At 60.6% G+C, this 20,423-nt stretch overlaps 1 protein-coding gene across 3 annotated transcripts in view; it reads right to left on the bottom strand.

The window, feature by feature from the left end:
* The window catches only part of Itpr3 (inositol 1,4,5-trisphosphate receptor type 3), a 52,913-nt gene extending 43,390 nt beyond the window's left edge, over window positions 1-9,523 (bottom strand). Inside the window, exon 1 of one of the 3 annotated variants that reach the window (XR_002395734.2) lies at window positions 9,236-9,523. Coding sequence is in view for 1 of the 3 variants with exons in the window: in XM_013072832.3 (XP_012928286.2) it covers window positions 9,236-9,324 (89 nt within the window). In the remaining 2 variants the exon portion in view is untranslated. The remainder of the gene's footprint in view (window positions 1-9,235) is intronic. The other 2 variants (XR_002395733.2, XM_013072832.3) reach the window with 2 other exon arrangements.
* Between the last annotated feature and the right edge of the window lie 10,900 nt (window positions 9,524-20,423).

Raw genomic sequence — 20,423 nt, 5'->3', positions numbered from 1 at the left:
CTGTTATCCAGCACCCGGGAGGCTGAGGCAGGAGGATCCTAAGTGGGAGCCCAAAGTAGGCTACACAGTGAGTGCACAGCCGGCCTGGACTACATGGTAAGATTCATGGTGAGACTCTGCCTCGAAACAAAACAAATAAAATGTAAAGCCTTCCAGGATAGAGAGCCTGGTCTCCCTTCCTCTCCCACCCCCACTCTCCGCACCCTCCACCTGCACCCGGGACAGCTGTGCCGGGGTCACAGCATCTCAAACTGAGCCCCGTCCCCGCCCCCCGACCCCGGGGTGGGGGCAGATGCGTGGGATCCCCCCGCCCCGCCCGCAGGTGCCCCTCCCCCTTTAAATCATGCCCTGCCCTCCCGCCCACCAGGGTCCGCCCCCTCCCGGCTCTACGCCACCAGCCCCTCTGTAGCATTTCACTGACACTTTATTCTCCTTCACTCCCACCCCAGGGCTGAAGTTCCACAAGGACAGGGATGTGCGTTTTGGGTTTGGTTTGGTTTCTTTCTGCAATGCTGGGCATGGCACCCAGAGTCTCATGCGTGCTAGAGAAGCCCTCTGCTGCTGAGCCACATTTTATTTCATTTTTCTGAGACAGGCTCTTCCTGAGTTGCCCAGGCTGGGCTTGAACCTGCGATCCTCCTGCCTCGTCCTCCTGAGGAGGTGGGATAACAGGTGTGTGATGCCATGCCTGGGAGGATGTGCGCTTTATTCCCTGCTGGATCCGCAGCACCCGGAATGCTGCCTGGTACACACCCGCCCGCAGGAAACACACGGAGCAGGCTCCTCCCCTTTACCAGCTGCCCAGGCAACTACAGGAGGGAGAGGCGGGGTCACTTCCAATCGCACTGGGAAAACAAGTCACACCCTCAAAGGAGCAGTGAGGCTGAGAGCACACACCGTGCCAGCTGCTGGTACCACTGCGGGTTTTGTCCCCAAATCTGTCCCCATTGTAGACAGGAGAGGCCAGCATGTGGCCAATCAGACAAGGCGTGAAAGGAGCAGCAACCTGTTCAGGTCCTTGAATAACGCATACAATTTCCCCTTAAGACAGTAGAGTCGGAGGCGGGCCTGGTGGTGCACATCTGTGATCTCAGCACTCTCGAGGCTGAGGCAGGAGGATCGCTCTAAGTTTGAGGCCAGCCTGGGCTACATAGTGGGACCCTGTCTCAAAAAGAAGACCTTAGTGATCTGATCAGCTGCCTTCTCCTAGCACAGACAGAGGGCAGAGGAGGCCTCTGGGGAGGGGAGAAAAACTGGCCAGCACCTTGGACTGGGCCCTGCCGGGTGTTGGGGTGCAGCTGAGAAGGAGCCTGGGGCAGCCCCGCAGGCCCCCTCTTGGCAATGCACAGACCTTTCGGAGGGGGAAGAGGAAATGGTCAGGGGCAGGCCCCATCCTGGCCCTCTGGGAGCGCTGGCGGGGTCACCGTGTGGGGCAGACACGTCAACACGGCGTCCCTGGCTCTAACACGCTGCCCCCCACAGCCTGAGCCCTGCCGCCTGCCCTGCCCAGTCCATGCCCCGTGCACAGCTGGCTGCCTTCCCAGCAGGAGTGCAAACCTGAGCCCCTCGGAGAAGGGGAGGGGACAGAGGAGCCGGGAGCCAAGCCCCGGAGGGGAATTCCACACAGGGTAGCAAGGAAGCCATGCCAAACCCGTGGCAGACAGAGTCCGGAATGCGGGGTGCAGGGCCAGGGCCGCAAAACAGGCCACACAGCAAGCTCCAGGCCTGGGCAGGACAGGGGACCTTCCTGGGTGTCCTGGGGGCCCACCCGCCACCCTGGCCCCCAGACCCTCTCAGGTGGTCAGTCTGCCCCAGCCCAGCTGTGGGCCCAGGGTGTCCTCAGGACCCCCACAGCAGCCAGCTCCATTGCCCCTGGGCTCGGGGATGGGGCGCCCCAGCAGGTGTCACCAGGCAGAGGCGGGAAAGTTATCAGATGGGGTTCCAGGACCTGCAGTGCCAGGAGACCAGGCAGGTACGTCTGGGCGCCCGCCTCCTTAGGCCCTCGCCCGCACCCGGGTCACCGCCCTGTGGCCCAGCGAAACTCACGCCCCATGAGCGCCACGCCCCACCTGCCCGCGACTGCCAGACGCCAGAATTCTGGGCCTGGGCCAGGGATGGCGACTCATCCTCCCGGGCCCGGACCCCCCGCCCGGTCCCCAGAGCAACTGTTTGGAAAACTCCCAGCCTGGCTCCCACCCTCGCCAGCCCAGGGACCAACCAGCAGCCCCCTCCTCCCACACCCACCACCGGCTCCCTTCCCCACAGCCCCCAGCCCATCAGAGACGCCGGCCCTCTGGTGGCGCACACCTGTGATGCCAGCATTCTGGGAGGCTGAGGCAGGAGGGTGGCAAATTCAAGCCCAGCCTTGGTAACTTAGCCAGACTCTGTCTCAAAAAATGTTTTCAAGTGCCAAGGATGTGGCTGAGTTGGAAGGCCCTGGGTTGGATCCCAGAGGTGGAGGTGGACAGAGTCTCTCCTTCCATGTTCAGTGCTGTAATTTTTCACTTTCCCATCCAATGTGAGCCCCACAGACTGGGGGACCCCGAGGGCCACACCGCTGCTCAACAGAAGGCACAATCACAACCACCTTCTCCCCAAACAATGCGGCTGGGACGACGGGTGCTCAGACACTGGGCCACACCCCTAGTCTTTTTCATTTCCTTTCTTTTTTGGTACCAGGGATCAAACTCAGCACCTTGCACTTTCGGGGCAGGTGGCGGAACCACTGAGCTAAATCCCCGGCCCAGTCTTTTTCATTTCTTACTTGTTTGTTTTTGAGACAGACTCCAGCTAAGAAGCTCAAACTGGCCTCGAACTTGTGATCCTCCTGCCTCAGCCTCCCAAGGATTGCAGGTACGCACCCCTGCACCTGGCCCCAGACTCCATCTATCCAACCAGACCTCACTTCCTGGCCACTGCGCTGGGTGCCCCTGTCCAGAAGTGCATGCCCTCCACACCAGGGCCTCATGCAGATGCCCCACGGGGCACCCCAGCAGGACGCGTATGCAGGGCCACCCCAGGTCCTGAGGACCGGAGCTGGTGGAGAGCTTTCGGTGGAAGGGTGGGGACCTGGTGCTGTCCCTGGAATGCCCACGGGCTCTACACCCCAAGACCCTGGCCAGAGAAGTGGGGAGCCAGCTGCATCCCAGGCCCTGGGTGGCTCCATCCTACCCAGTGTGGAATTTGAGACCCAGGTGGAAGCCACAGGGAAGGTCTCAGGGCCAGGCAGGGGAGATTAGATAAGCAGGAGCGGGCACGGAAGTGTCAGTGACTACTGGGGACCCGTGCACCGTGGAAGCAGCTGTGGAGGGGGAGCCATGCATGGGCCCCTCCCCACCCAGCTGTGGACCGGGGCACAGCCCAGCCCTGCTTATGAGTTCATGGAACAGCAAGTTCCAGACCCAGCGCTCCTGACTCCCACCGGCCACCACCCACAGACCGAGGCCAGCCCAGCAAGGCCACGTCCAAGGCAGGCCCCATGAGACAGGCGGCAGGCGGCCAGCAGGGCTGGGACCCTCTGCAGGTGCCCAGAGTCATGGCTGCCGGGTGAGGCTGGGGGGGCGTCGGGAGAGGACCCAGACTCACCAGAGAGTGGAGGCGACTTCTAGCACTTTCTGTACCTGCACATCCACCAATGCTCTGCCCTGCACTCCCCAAGGGGCCTGGCAGGACACGGAATACCCGGAGTCTAAACTCCAGAAGACTCGAATCTTGCGAGAGCTACGAGCCTAGCAGGGACAGACAGGCCCACACTCGGAGACCCTGGGAGTCTCTCCAGGGGGAAGCAAAAATGAGCAAACCTGGCCCAAGAGAAATCAAAGTCTCCCAAGTAGGCCAGCCTTCAGGGCTCCACCGCTGCCCTTCGCGGGATCAGGTGGGCTGCAGCCAAGTCTGAGGGGCTCCACAGTGTGGGGGGAGCACGAGGGCCAAAGGGAAGAGACGGGGAGAGGCCGATGCCACAGGCTGCCCAGCTTCGGGCCTCACACGCTGCCTGGAGGCCCGGGAAAGGACGCCTCCATCCCTAAGGAGGGAGGGCCTCAGACAGCCCTGCAGACCCCAGAGCTTCCTGGGAGACAGAGTGGCCAAGCAGCCTGGCAAATACAGGGTGCCAGGCACCACCCACCCTGCCAGCAACTCAGAATCCTGGGACATCAGCAGCTAAGGTAACTCGAGGACAGCGGCAGGACCCCAGCTTGGAGAAACCAGCGGTCAGAGGCAATCAGGCGTCAAAGCCTGGCCTGTCTATGGATTGGCCACTGGGAGCTGTCGGCACACTGGCTGGTGTGGTCACAGCACCGTGGCTCCGTGGCACACCCTTATTTCTTCGGGACACATGGTGAAGTGTTTGGAGGTAAAAGGAAGCCGTGTAGGTTAGATACCATACAATCGCTCAGCAAAAAATAAGTGCAGCACAGCAAGGGAAATGGAAACAGGAGCCAAGCCTCGGGGCGGGCAGATGGGTGCTCAACAGGGCCCTCTGTCCTCTTCCTGAACTGTCCCTAGGCCTCAGCTGGTGGCGAGGGGGTCAAAGGTGGAGGCCAGCTGTAAAGCGCAACGGCAGCTGTCCGCCACTGTCCGCCAGACGCACACCCTCCCCCCTCGGCCGTGACCGAGCGCAGACACCGGCGTCTGCACACTGCTCTCCCGCGGCCTGGGAGGGGCCTGAGGCTGAGAGCGCCAGGAAACGGGATTTGCTAACCAAATACCCGTGGGCATCTGCGGCCAGCACCTGCACCTGCACCAGGCTGAGATTTGTCCTTTCCGCCCCTTCCAGCCCTGCCCGTCTGCGGCCAAAACACCTGCAGGCGCCGAGCCTGCTGCTACCCTGTGGCCTCTCCCGAGCCCAGAGGCCGGAAGGCCCTTTGTGCTACCCAAGCTCTCTAGGCCAGGGGCCCTGACCGCCGGCCTGGCCAGGCTGACCTGCTCCCGGCCCCGCCCAGGGAGCCCCCCACTCTACATGGGGTGAAGTCCACAGCCAGAGCAGAAAGCTGGGGTGTCCACGCCCTCACTGGAGTCTCTGCCTCCGCCCACGGGCCAAGCCGGGAGGGGCGCGGGTCGGGAATGCAGGGCGGGGCACGCAGTATGCGCAAGCCGGGCAGCGGGCAGCGGGGCTCTCAGGCCAGGCCGGGCGCCTGTGGCGGAGACCCCGGGACCCCAGGGAAGGAACCAGGCTGGGCTCCGCCCTCCGCCCCGCCCAGCACTTGGCACAGGGACCCCGCCCTGCCCCGCCCGGCCCCACCGGAGGGCAGAGCCGCGTGAAGTCCTGAAGTGGGTCGGACTGGCCGCGCCCTCCGCCTCCAGAGAGCATGGCAGCGGGGAGCCTGGGAGGCCAGGGTCCTTGGGGCGAACTGCGCATGTGCAGCCTGCGCACCCCGGCGCTGCGCCCGGCACCGGCCACGCAGCAGGTGCGGGGCGCCCGGCGGGGCAGGGGGTCCGCGGGGTGCTGACAGTACAGTCACGGTGGTGTTAAGGATCATTTTCTATTTTGAGTTCTTCAAGCTTTCTCCATAGACAAGTTATTTTTTAATGAGAAAAATGTACTTTTTTTCTTTTCTTTTCAAAAATCTAGTGGCACGATCGGGCTAGCTGAGGCCAAGCGACTGCCTTAGGCTATGGAACACAAATCAAACATCTCGTTCCAGTGAAATCTCAAGTATGAAAAACAAGGCAGGTCTGAGATCGGAATGCGGTCGCTCAGAGGAAGTCCCTCCTCGTGGAATTTCGTGTCTCAATGCTGCGGGCTCACAGGGCCCTTGGAGACCACGGCGCCCCACTCCCCACTGCGCAGCGGAACAAGCTGACACGACTCATTCCCCAGGGCCTAAAACGGTGGCTGGCATATACTAGGTGCTCGCTCAATAAGCATTTGTTGAATGACTTAATGAAGTCTGATCAGGAGAAAGAGAAGGCTCTCTGGACCCACCAGCCAGCGGACTGGGCAGGCAAGCCTTCAAGTGGGAGCTTTTGAACACCGGACCCCACCCCTGAAGATGCTGGTGATGTGGGACTTGGAAGCAGGAGTTTTTGAAACGATCCCAGGAGCCCAAGGCCTGCCCAGGGCACCCTAGGGAAAACGAAAACTGACCGCACAGGGAGGAGGCCGCCCTGTCGGAGCATCCCCAAGCCAGGGATGACCCTGGGCAGGCAACCTTCCTGGCCATCACCGTGCCTCTGGGCTCCGCCCCTGGGACCTGGGCTCTCCCCACATTCACCCCAGGCTCCCGACCTCCCTGTGCCCCCAGGAAGCCTCCTGGGAGGAGGCTGGGACCTCTGGCCAGCTGTGATCCCCAGCCCGGCCCAGGTCCAGAGGCCACCAGTGAGGGCCCAGGGTGGCCAGGCTGCCTGTCAAGGTAGGTCTTCCTGCCTGGAAGGTCTTTCCCTAAGCGCCTGGAGCTCTCCTTCAAGCCAATTGCAACGCACTCCCCTCTCACGGCCTGTGGCCTGGGGCTGCCCCTGTGGGCACTCAAGAGCCACCTTCAGAGCGTGGTGGTGCAGGCTGTAACCCCAGCCAGGAGGAGCCTGAGGGAGGAGGATCACCATGGGTTCAAGGCAAGCCTGGGCTACGTAGCCAGACCCAACACCAAACGAGCAACTTTCAGGGCTGGGACCTGGGATCCCAGGGGGCCGCCCTGCCCGCTTCCAGCCAGGTCTCCCAGCTGCCGGCCCAGAGCCTCGCCAAATCCTCCCACTCCTGCTGGCCCTGATTCCGCTCCAGCCCTGCCTCTGCTGCCTCCACCTGGGCGGGGGGCGAGGCAGGGCCCTGACCACGGTTTCCTGCCAAGAACAGGAACAGGCGTGGACCTGCTCTCCCCTGCAGCAGGATCCATCCCGACCCCTCCCGCACTCCCGCCCAGAGTTAATGAACAATCTGCACTGCCACTAATTACTGCAGGCTCTAATTGGCCACTCCACTGTTCGGGAGCTCTGCCCAGCCTCCCCAGCCCAGACGCTGCCTCCGAGCCCCCCACCCTGTGCCCCACAAATGCATCTCACACAGTCCCTGGCACCTCATGGCACCGGGCCTGGGCACGGTACTGGCTGGGAGCTCAGTTCCTCGGCCTCCAGGGATCAAGACCATGGCAGAGGCAGCCCCAGGGAGGGAATCAGGACCCCAGTTAGGAAGAGAACCCAGGCGTGGCCCCCGTGATCCCGAAACTCCAGGAGGATTACAGATTCGAGCCCAGCCTGGATAAGAGCGACTTAACCAGGCACTGCCTCAAAGTTTGACAGTTTTTTTGGGTTTTTTTTTGGTACCAGGGATCGAACTTGGGTCCTTGCACTTGTACAGCAGGGGGCGAAACCTAAGTTTGACAGTTTTTAAAGGGATGAGAACGTAGCTCAGTGCAAAAGCCCTGGTTTCAATCCCCAATACTGCAAAATTAGAATTTGTTTACATGTAAGGGAATGGAGGAAGATTCTGGACCAACAGAGCAGGGTGCAAGTCTCACTTGGCCCGCCAACCCCCTGGGACCTACTGGATGGCTTCCTCATTCACCACCAGCTCCCAGCGCACACTGCGGTGCCCACGGAGATGGGTGCTGAGTGTGAATGGTCACTCATGGGTGTCACTCGTGGGTTCATTCTGGCAGTGCCGCCACTGGTTGGGTCCACCAGATCCCAGCACACTGAGCAGTCTGAACGCCCAGGCGCAGAAGGGTTAATCCCACCTGGCGCTGGCAGGGCCCGGGCTAACCTCACCCCAGGTCCAGGAGGGTGGGACAGATTTACTCAGGCGCAGCCACCAGAGAGGGGGAGCAAAGGTAAAGAGAAGGAGCAGGACAGGTTCCAGGAGCCGCACCTGGACCCCAGGTGCTTCCAGAAGGGTGACGGTGGCCGGATGAAGTCAGGGCTGGAGTGCGGGCCTCGGCCAGGGCGGGGAGCTGGGGCGCACCACACTCAGTGGTCATGGGACCTGCTCGGGATGGGGCGGGAGGGCCAGGCTAGGAGGAAGTCGGGCCAGGCTGCCTGAGGGAAGGGAAACCTGAGGCTTTCCTTGGCTCTGCTAAAGCTCCCAGGTGCCCCCGAAGCCCCACCATGTGCTCCGCCTAGAGCGGGCACTAAGCAATCAAGGCGGCGTCAGTCCCCAGAGGTTCAGCCCGCACCTCCCCCACTGGCGCCTGGCCTCCTGGGGGGATTTGAGGGGGGCCTGGGCACTGCTCTCTGGGGGAGGCCTGCACAGATGCTGGCCCAGATGTGCACCCTCTCTGCACCGGGAAACCACATCTAGCAGGGGAGGCAGGAATCCACGTCTGAACACGGAAGAACAGGAGTGCTGGGGGTGCAAAGATAAGGAACAAGAAATGCTGGGATTCCAGGTCAGGGGCCCCTGGCAGAGCACAATGGATTCCCCTCCCCCAGGACTAAGGCAACATTCCAAGCACCCCAAGGCGTGGTGGCACGTGCCTGTAATCCCAGCACTCAGGAGGCCGAGGCAGGAGGATTCCCATAAGTTCAAGGCCAGCCTGGGCTACACAGTGAGAACCTGTCTCAGAAGAAGGAAGTAGGAGGGAAGGAGCAGGCTGTCCCAGAGCCCCTGTACCCCATCTCCCGTGACGCCCCCAGTGCCCCCACCCAGCGGCTCCCAAGAGAAATCCACACTCTCCGCCCAGTTCTGCTCCTGCCTTATTCCTGCTCCCGGCCCTGTCCAGGGACAAGAACGGATTCGCCATTTATCCAGCCCAGACCCTGAGGGTGGCGGCCAGAATTAATTAATGTTTGTGCGCGGAGGCTCTAAAGAACCTGGGACCTGAGACCCAGGGGCGCCAGACGAGCAGCACAGGAAATTGACAGGAGAGGCGGGGGAGAAGCGGGTCGCCTGGAAGGGGCGGGCTGAGAAGACTGTCCCGCCCGAGGCGGTGGGACAGGGAGGAGGGTGACCCGCAGGGGCCGGGGTGGGTAACCGGAGGGGATCCGGACTCCGACCGGGCCTGGCCACTCCCACAGCTCCGCCCAGACCCGGGACCCCAGGCCCACGTGCCGGCCCGGCCACCTGCAGGGGAAGTCGCGCCCTCCGAAGTCAGGCGCGCGCCCGAGGGTGCCTCAGGGGGAGGCTCGGCCGGGCACCCCTGCCAACCCCGCGGGGTGCCGGCTGCTACCTGAGCAAACGCTCACTTCCTCTCCGAGCGGGGAGCGCATTCCCTGGCTCGCGGAGGCCGGGGCCGGGCCGCTCCTCGGGCGGCGAGGGCCGCGGCGACAGGACGCTCGCAGCTGGCAGGCGGGCCCGGCTCCCACTCACCCCAAAGTGCTGATAAAGCCGTTGACCGAGCCCTCGGCGTACAGGGAGACGATGTCCCCGATGTGCAGGAAGCTGGACATCTCGCTCATGGCTGCGGCCCGGGGCGCGGCGTCCGGAGGGCGGGGAGCGGGCGCCCCACGGCGGAGCCGGAGCCCTGCGCGGCCGGGACGGGCTGGCGGCCACGCGGGGCGAAGGCGCGGCGCGGCCCGTGTCCAGGACTGAAGCTGCGCGCGTCTCGGCGCCCGCCCGCCCGGTCGGCCCGCGAGTACCTGCGGCGCGGCGCGAGCAGGAAGTCGGAGCCGCCGCACTCATGCAAATCCCGCCCGGGAGGCGGGGACGCCGCGCCCGGCCCCGCGCCCGCCCGCCGGCGGCACCCACGTGCGCGGCCCGCTCCCCACGCCCATCGCGCGGCCGGCGGGAGGCCCGGCGGGCAGGGGCTCTGTGCCCTCGGCGCGCCCGGCGCTGCCACTGGCGGGTGACGGGCACCGGCGCTGTCGCCCGCGGAAGGGGGAGCCCGGCGCCTCCGCTGGCCACCCGGAGACCCCGTCCGCGCCCACCGCGCGGCCCGCGCCCAGCTGAGAGCCTGGGGGCGCACTCGCCCCTCCGCAGCGCGGATCGGGGTCCGTTTTTCTCCGCTGCACAATAGAGAGCGCCACGCTTGGAGGGGAAATGAGGCAATGGGGTGGGTTTTGTTTTTCTCTCCGCATTCCTGTGTACAGGGATACAACTTCCGAATCAGTTCAGCCGCTCCCTCTCCAGGAGTTGGCTCCAAAGCTCTTGGCTCCTTCTGTTTTTCCTTTAAGGAAAAAAATAAGTAGAAGTGCGGGGCAGAACATCATCATCTTCGCTAGTTCGTGGCGCAGCCGAGCGCAGGGCCAAGTCCAGGGGAACGACCGGGCAGGCGTCAGCGCCAGACGCGCGCAGCTGAGCCCCTGCTCGCCTACTGTCAGTGCCGCTCGCGGGTGCCGGGTGTTTGTTTCCTAGTGCTTTCTGCAACTCCTGGGGCACAGTGCCCATGTCACCCCAGTCCCACCAGCTACTCCCCTGGGAGAGCCCTCACTTCCGGGGGTGGGGGGCGTTTGTCTCTGGGAGAAGGGGAGGAGGGGACCCGCGGCAGAAGCGGGAAGAAGAGAGACCCGGGAGAGGTGGAGACGGCTCCTGGGTGTGGCTGCCCACAGCCCCTCCCCGTGGACGGGGGACGCCCCCAGAGTGGTGCAGGCCAGTGGGCATCGCACCCTTTCTCCCCCAGCCCCCACCGAAACAAATAAGTTTCACATCAAACCAGTCCACACCTCATCTATAGATATGCCAAACAATAGTTTCACCAAACAGTACTCAGCCCGTGAGCCCTGACGCACTCTGATGTTTTCTATGCATTTCAGTTGCGGTTGTTTTAATATTGGTTGGAACCCACTAATTTGCTCGCTTAAAAATGTTGTATCAAATGAGTTGTAAACTGCAATTTGGAAATGCTCATCCAGTCTACTCTGCCAAAAAGAGGTGACGAAGCCCAGAGAAAGAGGCCAAACGCTGAGGTCACCAGCAGGCCCGGACCAGCCCCTCCATCCCGGCCTCCCCCGCCCAGCCTGGTCGGGGTTCCGTCCTTCCACCCTGAGATTCAGGCCCATGGATCGGGCTCCGAGGTCCCACACCAGGAAGTGGAGGTCAGGAGGCGGGGAGCACGGCCCCCTGAGAAGTCCGGGGATGCTGCGGCCACCTTCTGCCCCCCACACGCACACGCACGCGCACACACGCACACGCACCCGCACATGGATGCTGGGCGTTTCCCTGCAACACGAGCCCGTGCTGTTTGTGGCAGAGCCCAGGCCCAGGACACCTGTTTTCTGCCAAGCCAACTCCACTGGGAGCGTCTTCACATACGGAGGCTTGGAGGTGGAGTTTAAGAAAAGGTCCAAGCGGGGTGCAGTGCTACACTCCTGCAATCCCAGCACTAGGGGAGGCTGAGGCAGGAGAATAGGGAGTCTGAGCCCAGCCCAGGCAGCTTTATGACTTATCAAGATCTCAATAAAAAATTTAAAAAGGGCTGGGGATGTAGCTCAGTAGGAAGGCCCTGGGTTCAATCCCAGCACCACCAAAAATAACAATAAAAATAAACTAAACAAGTAAAATAAAGCTTTCCCTAAAGTTCTGGAACACCGACTTTCAGATATTATCAGGAATAGTTTAAGGAGCAGTACTTTGCACTGCAGACGTAGCTCACGGTAGAGGGCTTCCTAATGAGTTTGAGGCCCTGGGTTCCATCCCCACTGCAGAAAAAGAGACAACAGAAAAATATACAGAATATCCTGTACCTTCCTTCTAGCTTTGTCAGGCACTTGTGTTTTGCAAAATTTGGTTCCAGTGGGCGGGGGTTTAGCTCAGTGGTTCCGCCCCCTGCCCTGTAAGCACAAGGACCCAACTTCGATCCCAGGCGCCAAAAAAATAAATGTTTGGTTCTGATGTTTTTGGTTTTGGTTGGATTTTTGTTCCAATGTTTTTGAAAAATTAAACCTTAACAATTGAACTGAATTCCTTGTGCGCCCTTCTCCAACCGACTCCCTCTCTCTCTCCTTGTGGGGCAGCCTGTGTCCTTCGAGCTGCGGACCAAGGCCCATTTGTGGGTTATGAAATCAGTTGAGTGGGTAAAGATCGGCATTTTTTGTTTTGTTTTGTTTGAGACAGTGTCTCACTATGTAGCCCAGGCTGGCCTAGAACTCGTGGTAATTCTCGTGCCTCAGCCTCCCGAGGGCTGAGATTACAGGTGTCCACCACCTGCCCTGGTTTAAAGATTGGTATTTTTTTAAACTCAAGATGAGAAAGTATCAACATGTGTCGCTCATCATCAGGGGAGCTTTTTTCTTTCCCAGTACTGGAACCAAAGCCCTTCACTGTGAGCTATTTCCCCCACCCATTTACTTATTTATTTAGAAACAGGGTCTTGCTACATCAATATATTGCCCAAGCTAGGCTTGAACTTGCAATCCTCCTGTGTTAGCCTCAAGAGTGCCACCCACAACCCCATGGGGGTAACTACTGAGGTGAAGTTGTCCACCTTAGGCGTGTGATGTGTGTGTTTCTGGGCCACGGTGGAGCTCTTTATTGAGGACACCTGTTTGAAAAACCTTGCTGTAAACCAGGCGTGGCAGAGCATGCCCGTAATCTCTGCACTCCAGAGGCTGAGACAGGAGGATCGCTGTGAGTTCGGGGCCAACCTGGACTATATCAAGACCCTGTCTTAAACCCCACCACCACAAAAAAAGAAAAAGAAAACCCCTGTTGTAGAATAAAACTTAGAAAGTCAAATTTCTGGATTCTAAGAACCTTCCTGGGAGTCACCAAATTACTCTCTGGTCCCTGCTTCTCCATCAGGGGACAGCATGTGGTTTGGCGTCCTGGATGGGGAGGATCTGTCTCCACGAAGCCTCCTCGGTGGCCTGTGAGCTCGGGGAGCGGGCTGTGTCCACACCACAGTGTCTGCAGGCTGGGCACATAGTAAATGCTCTGTAAATCCACGCGGACAGTGAGCTGCAGAGGAGAAAGAGTGGGAAAGAATATAAAGACACCTGGCGAACACAGAGAGCCCAGCTCGGGGTGTCAGGTGCCTGGGGCCCTGGGTGGGGGTGAGGCACTTCTGGGAGAAGGGGAATCAAGGCCCCTCTTCTTCGTGGCTTGGGTGGGGCAAGTTCAAGCCCAGGAGGAAGCCACCACCATGGCCATGGCAACAGGTCAGCCTGGCCCAGGCCCAGACTCAGTGGCTCCTGCCTGGCTCCCCGGGGAAGCAGTGACACGGGGATCCCTAGGAAGGTGACCCCAGGGCAGTGACTAGATGGCAGGATCACTGTACACCTTATCTCTTTTTAAAACTTGAGTTTCAGACAATGTTAATGCATAACTACAGGCAAAAATAAATAAAGATTTGAGGACACGGTGACACACGCCTCTCATCCAAGTATTCTGGGAGGCTGAGGCAGGAGGGCTGCAAGCTGAGGCCCAGCCTGGGCAGCTTAGGGACTTAGTGAGAACCTATCTCAAAACAACGAAAATAACTTTAAAAGGTCAGGGAATGTGCTCCAGGGAAAGGCTGAAGGCTCAGTGCCTAACTAAATCCCAAGTTCAAACATCAGCCTGGGCTTCGAATCCAGCGGGAAGACCCTGGCCTCTCTGCCCACCCCAACCTCGAGGGGAGGAGGGGGCAGTGGTCAGTCTCTCCCGGACTCAGAAGGGGACCAGTGGGGCTGGGCCACAGGGGGGCTGACTCAGTGCTCCCGAGTGGGAGGCGCAACTGCCAGCCTCACATGCTCCCTTCCCTCCATCCTCGCCCTGGGCAGCACCCGGCCCCGAGCAGCGCAGCCAACATGTGCAGGAAGGCTGAGGCAGGAGAATTGCCATGAGTTCCAGGCCAGTCTGGGCTCCATAGTGAGACTTGTCTCAAAACAAAACAAACAAAACAAAATAATTAAATGAATGGGGCCGGGGATTTAGCTCAGTGGTTTCACCACCTGCTACACAAGCGCAAGGACCCGAGTTCGATCGCCGGCACCCAAATAATAATAATAATAATTAATAATAATAATAATAAATAAATGAGTGGATGAATGAATGAAAGCAAGCACTGGAGCAGGGTCGCCGGAGTCCCAGCTCCGACCGCTCCCCGGGTGGACAGACAAGCTGCCGGCCCGTCTGAGCCTCAGTTTCCCTGTGTGGGAGACGGTGTGGAGCAGCGTCCGTGAGGACCTGGCAGGAAATGGGCCACACGTGCCCCCCAAGCGACAGGTGCAGGCTGCCTGGCGGAAGTGCGCGCAGCGCCGCAGAGCCAAAGAAACGACAGCCTGAGCGCGGAACGCTCGTTTACGCCGACCGACCGACCGGGCGCCGGACAGGGATGAGGGCCCTTTTTCTTTTTCTTTTTCTTTTTCTCTTTCTCTTTCACTTTCTCTTTCTTTTTCTCTTTCTCTTTCTGCCCCACCTGCACCCCAGGCGGGGTCCTGCTACGTCTCTGGCTGGCACACTCCTCCGAGGCCGAACGTCTGACCAAGGCGTCCACGGCCACGGTGCCGTGGGAGGCGTGGGCACCGCCAGGGCCGAGCGGGCGGAGCAGCCAGCCAAGGGGCCGTCACCCTTCCGGGCCGGACCGCTCCAGGCCCGGGCGCCTCACCTGGTGGGCAGAAGGGGAGCCAGGGCTGCGGCCCGGCCGCGGGGGAGAGCTGCGAGGATCGCCCACACCCGCCTCGGCAGGACTGGGCCCGCTCCCGCCCAGGCTGGCAGGCGCTGGATGTTGTGCAGGGAGATGCCGGGCGGGGCGGGTGTGTCCTGCGGGACCTTCCGCGAGAGAGAAAGGCCTGCTGTTCGCTGGCCGCGCAGACACTGGGCCCTTGTCCGGGCAGCGGGGAGGCAGCTGCCAGCTGCAGCGCCCGGCCTGTCCCTCCCGCCCCTCCAGCTGCCGGAGCGCCCTTGCTGCATCAGGGGGTGCAGACCCGGGACCCTCGGGGTGAGATGCCACCCAGTGAAGCCCCGAAGCTGCAGGCCCACACCTGTGAGCTCAGGCTGTTAGGCTGAGGCAGGAGGAGGGAAAGTTCGCACCCCACCTGGGAAGCTTAGCAACTTGTCTCAAAATAAAACTAAAGGCGGGCTGAGGGTGTGCTCAGTGATTGGGTCCTGGCTTCCATTTCCAGTGTGAGCTGGGTGTGGTGACGACTCCAAGGCAGAGGCAGGAGGGTGGCAACCCTGACAGCCTGGTGAGAGCTGTCGTTGGCCCCTTGACAGAGACTTCCTGAGCCTGCTGTGTGCCAGCCACTGTGGAAGGTGCTGGGTACATCAGTGGCCCGAGTAGACACGCCCCCCTCCCAGAACCCAAGCTCCCGTGCAGATCTGAATCGTTACCCACATCACACTGCGACTCCACTGTGTGCTGTAGAAGCCGCTGTGCAGCTCCGGCTGGGGCAGCCAGGGGTGCAGAGGGGGAGGCTGGGGGCTCCCCTGAGAAAGTGACGCTCAGGACAGAAGGACACCGTGAATCTGCCCCAAAAGCAGCAAGCAGAGCAGGCTCCTGGCCGGGGGGCTGGCTGGTCTGTGGGTGCCCAGTGCTGCTCGGCTGGCAGGGGCTGCGAGGTGGGGAGACAGCAGGGCAGGGTCCAGAAGGGCCTGGGTCACAGGACGCTGCTGGTCTTCTGGGTCCCCCACCCCCAGGACCCTCACTGGGCTGAGCGTGGCTGCTGAGGGGCTGCTGAGCTCAGAGGCAGTGACATCCTCTGCCTGACTGCACCCCGGCTGCGCAGGCTCCTGGGACCACGGGGGTGAGCGAGACACATGTGTCAATGCAGCACTCGGGAGGCTGAGGCAGGAGGATCCCCACGAGTTTGAGCCCAGCCTGGGCTACATAGTGAGACCCTATCTCAAAAAAACCCAAAAAAACCAGATGCACAGTGAGTGTTTCAATTTTTACATATTTATTTGCTGTTTCTGCTTCTTCATCTGAAAAATGTCTGTTCATCTCAGATGTCCATTTTTGGATTGGGTCTTTAAATTTGGGGGGGTCTGATTTTTTTTGAGTTCTTTATATATTCTAGATAGTAGTCCTTTATCTGAATAGCTAGTAAAAGTTTTTTCCCACACTGTGGGCTGTCTCTTCACTCTGTTGGTGGTTTCTCTTGCTGTGCAAAAGCTTTTCAACGAGATGAAGTCCCAGTTGTTGATTCTTTGTAGTGTTTCCTGTGTGGTCTGGGTTTGGTTCAGGAAGTCTTTGCCTACTCCTATGTCCTCAAGCATTCTACCTGTTCTCTCTTTCAGCAGATTTAGTGTTTCTGCTTTAATACTTAGATCTTTGATCCATTTCGATCTTAGGTTAGTGCGTGGTGAGAGACATGGGTCTAGCTTCAATCCTCGGCATGTGGAGAGACAGTTTTTCGAGAGTGCTTCAGTGCTCAAATCTGTTACAGGAAAAGGCACATCACCACAAGTCCTCCTCAAAATACTTGCTTTGTATCGAACACACTCATCCTGTCGTTCCTGCCACTTTCTGGAGCAGTTCTGCAAGTCCTCCCTCCTGAGTGTCTTCAAAAGCTGTGATCAAAAACCTGGTGACTGCCGCCACCGAGGGTCATCAAGAGAAGGTGGGTTTGTAAAAACATGACGGTGTCCTCGTCCACCTTTGTCATCAGACCCTGCACTGTGCGACTCCTGGCTCCTCCCCAAGCTCTTGGTCACTCAGCCTGTGTCCGGGATTGACCAGTCCCGGAGGACCTCACCACCATGTTGCCCAGCACCTCTCCTGTCCCAGAGAAAGCAGGACCTGAGGAGCTCAGCACCCTGGTCGCCCTGGTTGCCATGGCCACCAGCCCCAGTCCAGCTCAGGACCCCCGTGGGCCTCCAGCCAACCTCGACTGGGCCACTTCTTCCTTGGCGCAGCACTGCCATGGTCCCGCCCTCTTTCCAAATGGAGCCGGTCCCAGGAGAGGCCCAACATGTTCTTGGCCTCAGGACCTGTCCAGTGCTGGCTGGGAGCAGAGAGGGGGCTCCACAAGGCACGGCACTCTGAGAAGGGGAACAGTGGCTGTGCGTGGCTGGATCCTAGTTCTCTGGGATGCTGAGGCAGGAGGGTTCCAAGCTCAACCCCAGCCTAGGAAACTTAGCAAGGCCCTGTCTCAAAATTTTAAAAATTAAAGACTGGAGATGCAGCTTAGTCCAAAGCCCTGGGTTCAAGCCCCAGTGCTGAAAGGGGGTAGAAGGGAACAAGCAAAACCATCCCCTTCCCTTTTTTTGAAGCAGGGTCTTGCTAAATTGCCTACAGTGGCTTCAAATTTGCCATCCTCCTGTCTCAGCCTCCTGAGTAGCTGGGATCACAGGTGTCCACTGCACCTGAGGGTCTGTGCTCTAAAACCATCCCAGGTGTCAGCTCAGGACAGGGCTCTTTCCTGTGCTTGCTGGGACCTCACACTGTTTACAGCCTCGTAGGCCAACAAGAGGCCTCAGCCAGCATCTGCCGGCCAGGGTCCAAGATGGGCTGGGGAGCCCAGCCCAGGGAGCTGCAGCTGGGTGTGGGGCAGGGGCTGAGAGCCGGGCCTGGCGCCAGATGCACAGGCGCTGAGGTCATCAGAAAAGCTCCATGGCCCAGCATGGTGGCGCCTGCCTGTCATCCCAGCACTCGGGAGGCTGAGGCAGGCAGATCGCCGTGAGTCCAAGGGGTTCAGGATGGCTGGCTGGCACGAAGGTGCAAAGTGGGGCAGCTCAGGGCTTCATGGTCAGTGCCAGCCTCACGTAGGCGTCTCCTCCACGATGCCCTCCCACCTCCTCCGGCTCCCAACCCGTGCTCCAGCCATGCAGCTGCCCGGTGTCACTGTGTCACTGTGGAGGCCAACACGACCGCCGCCAGGGCAGGGAGGGGCCTGAGCACCACACCCACCCGCTGCAGACCGAGACTGGATGCCCACGGCCGCCACACACCCATCCCGGCTGCCCTGTGGGGATGCAGCTGTTCCCCATGGCGAGGACCTGGGACACCAGCTCTTTCCGTGGTCACGGTGAGAATCGTTCAGGTCCCGCCCCTGCAGCTCATCTCCACCAGGCCCCAGCAACCAAAGGAGCCTTTAAAAACATAAACCACCTCAGGTCATCCCACACTCTGATAAAAGAAACCCCAAACACCTGATCAGCAAAGAACTCCCGCAGGCTTCCCCCAACCTGTTTGGGCCCAGCCAGTGCACAGTGTCTCTGCTCCTGCCCCAGGACCTTTGCACCTGCTCTACCTGCCCCAAGGTGTCCCCCAGCCCCTAGCGCCCTTGGTCCCCACCCTACCCCACCCCACCTCCTTGGACACCATCTCTTCCTCTATCTGAAGCAGCACCGGTGGTCCCTGTTCTCCACCAGCCTGCTCCCTGCCTCAGCACCCTGACACAGCATCTGTTTATTGTTTCCGGTTAGCAATTGTGGAAACTCCCCCAAAGTGGACGTTTTTATGTCAGCTGGAGTAGCTGCTTAATGCGATTGTGCTCCATGGATTCCGAGAGCATTCTGAGAGCCAAATAAGCCAAGCAGCTGGCTTGCTTGCTTCCTTCCTTTCTTTCTTTCCTCTTGTTTTGTTTGGTTACAGTACGGGGGATGCAGGCCAGGGCCTTGCATGTGCTAGGCAAGTGCTCTACCACTGAGCTACACCCCCAGCCCTCTTAAAAAATGTTATTTTGAGACAGTCTCCCAGGCTGCCCTTGAGCATGCAATCCTCCTGCCTCAGCTTCTCACGTAGCTGGGATGGCAGGCGAGCAGCACCCTGCCTGGCTTTGTTTCCAGCTTTGGTGCTCGGGGATGGAAGAGTCAAGCAGCTTTCTGTCCACCCGCACAGGCAGCCTGCGGCTCACCCATGTCACTAACCTCGACGCGATCCCAAGAGGCGAGGGGGCGCAGGGCCCCAGCTCTGCGCTTTTGCTCTGTAGCCCAGTGCCCGTAATGCAGCTGGCTTGGCCTCCACTCCCACAGAACAGACCGAGCCTAGGGCATCATCTCTTGTGGCCAGGGGTCCACAAAGGGGCTCCTGCTGTCTCTAATGGGGGCAGGCTCACCTCTGACCCCACTCAGAGTCTTACTGTGTAGCCCAGGCTGGCCTGGAACTCAAAGCAATCCTCCTGCCTCAGCCTCCTAAGTGCTAGGATTATAGGCATGCACCACCATGCCTGGCTTCTCTCTCTCTCTGCCTCTCTCTCTCTCTCTCTCTTTCTTCTTTCTTTCTTTCTTTCCTTCTTTCTTTCTTTCTTTCTTTCTTTCTTCACAGGACAACATGTCTAAGGATGATACAGTGAGAGAGACATAAGGATACAGAAAAAAATGAAAGCCAGGCATGGGGCACACTTGTAATTCTAGCACTCTGGGAGGGTGAGGCAGAAAGATCCTGAATTCAAGCCCAGCCTGGGCAATTTAGCAACTTAACCAGATCCTGTCTCATTAAAAAAAAAAAAAAAAAAAAAAAGTTTAAGAATGTAGCTCAGTGCAAAGGCCTTGGTTTCATCCCTCAATGCATGAAAGAGAGAGTCGGGCGGGGGATGTAGCTCAGTGGCACAGCGCCTGCCTCGAAAGCGCAAGGTCCTGAGTTCGATCCCGGTACAACAGGCAGAGTAAGTCTTGTCCTAACGACCCGGCCTCGGGGGCCTGACCAGGGCCGCTGCCGCCCGCCTGGGCCTTTGGAGCAACTGAGCAAGACGCCCCTGGACACAGCCCGTACCAGGCGCCCCGGGCCCGGCGGAGGACGCGGAGACCCTGTAGCCCCCCCCCCCCGCGCCCGCATGCAGCCCAGACCGGAGGAAACGGCTCCCAGGGCCGTGGGGTGCAGGTGAGTCACGTAGTCACACAGCGGCGGTGACTCAGCCGGAGCCGCTGGCCCTGCCTCCAGCCCGGCCCAGACTCTGAGTCAAGGGCTCCGCGGCTCGGCCGGGCAGGGCACCAGCTGCTCCGCGCCCGCCCGCCCGCACGGCCCCAGGACCCGCACCCAGGGCAGCCGCCGGCGTGAGCCGCGCTCCGAGGCTGAGCTGCGGCCCTGTGGGTCCAGGCTGGGGATCCGGCTTCACAGCGCCCCCTGCCGTCCGGAGCGCGCCTCTCCTGCCCACGGGGGCAGCCGAGGCCCCGCGCTCCCAGCCCGACCTCTCTGCTCCTGGATCGGATGTCGGTCTCGCACAGGCACTCGGGCGCCCCTCTGTCCTCCCAGGCCGAGCAGCCTGCGGGATGCGGGTGCCGCCCCCTGCCCGGCCTCCGAGGAGGTCCCCGCAGTCCTAGCCTCTTTCCTGGCTTTGTCCCTGAGCCCAGGCAGGAACTTCCTGCTGGAGAATTCCCGGATCCTCCCCGGAGCCGCGGCCTGGGAACCCGGGAGGCGGCACCCCAGCTCGGGCACCAGCCCCGACGCCCCGCTCCTGCCCCGCGCACCCCCACCCTGCAGACGCAAGGACACCGTTCACCCCAGGCCCCGGGCCGAGAGACCCTCTGAGGGTTCGGGGTCCAGGGCAGAGCAGGCTGCAGTCAGCACAGGGTCACTCAGGGCCGTGGTCTCCTCCACCTCACGGAGCAGGAGCTGGGGCGGAAAGAGGTGAAGCGAGATGCCCCAGCCTCCGGGACTCCCCCGCTTCCTCTGCACCCGGATCTTCCCAGCTACCCCCTGCAGAAACCATTGCCCTGGGCCCCCTTTCCCAGAGACCCCATGCCCAGCTCCAGCAAC

This window comes from Heterocephalus glaber, unplaced genomic scaffold (assembly GCF_053883595.1).
Source record: "Heterocephalus glaber isolate CG9 unplaced genomic scaffold, H.glaber_assembly_v1.0 deba00001141, whole genome shotgun sequence".
Lineage (NCBI taxonomy): Eukaryota > Metazoa > Chordata > Mammalia > Rodentia > Bathyergidae > Heterocephalus > Heterocephalus glaber.
This window is presented reverse-complemented; position numbering and strand designations above follow the sequence as displayed.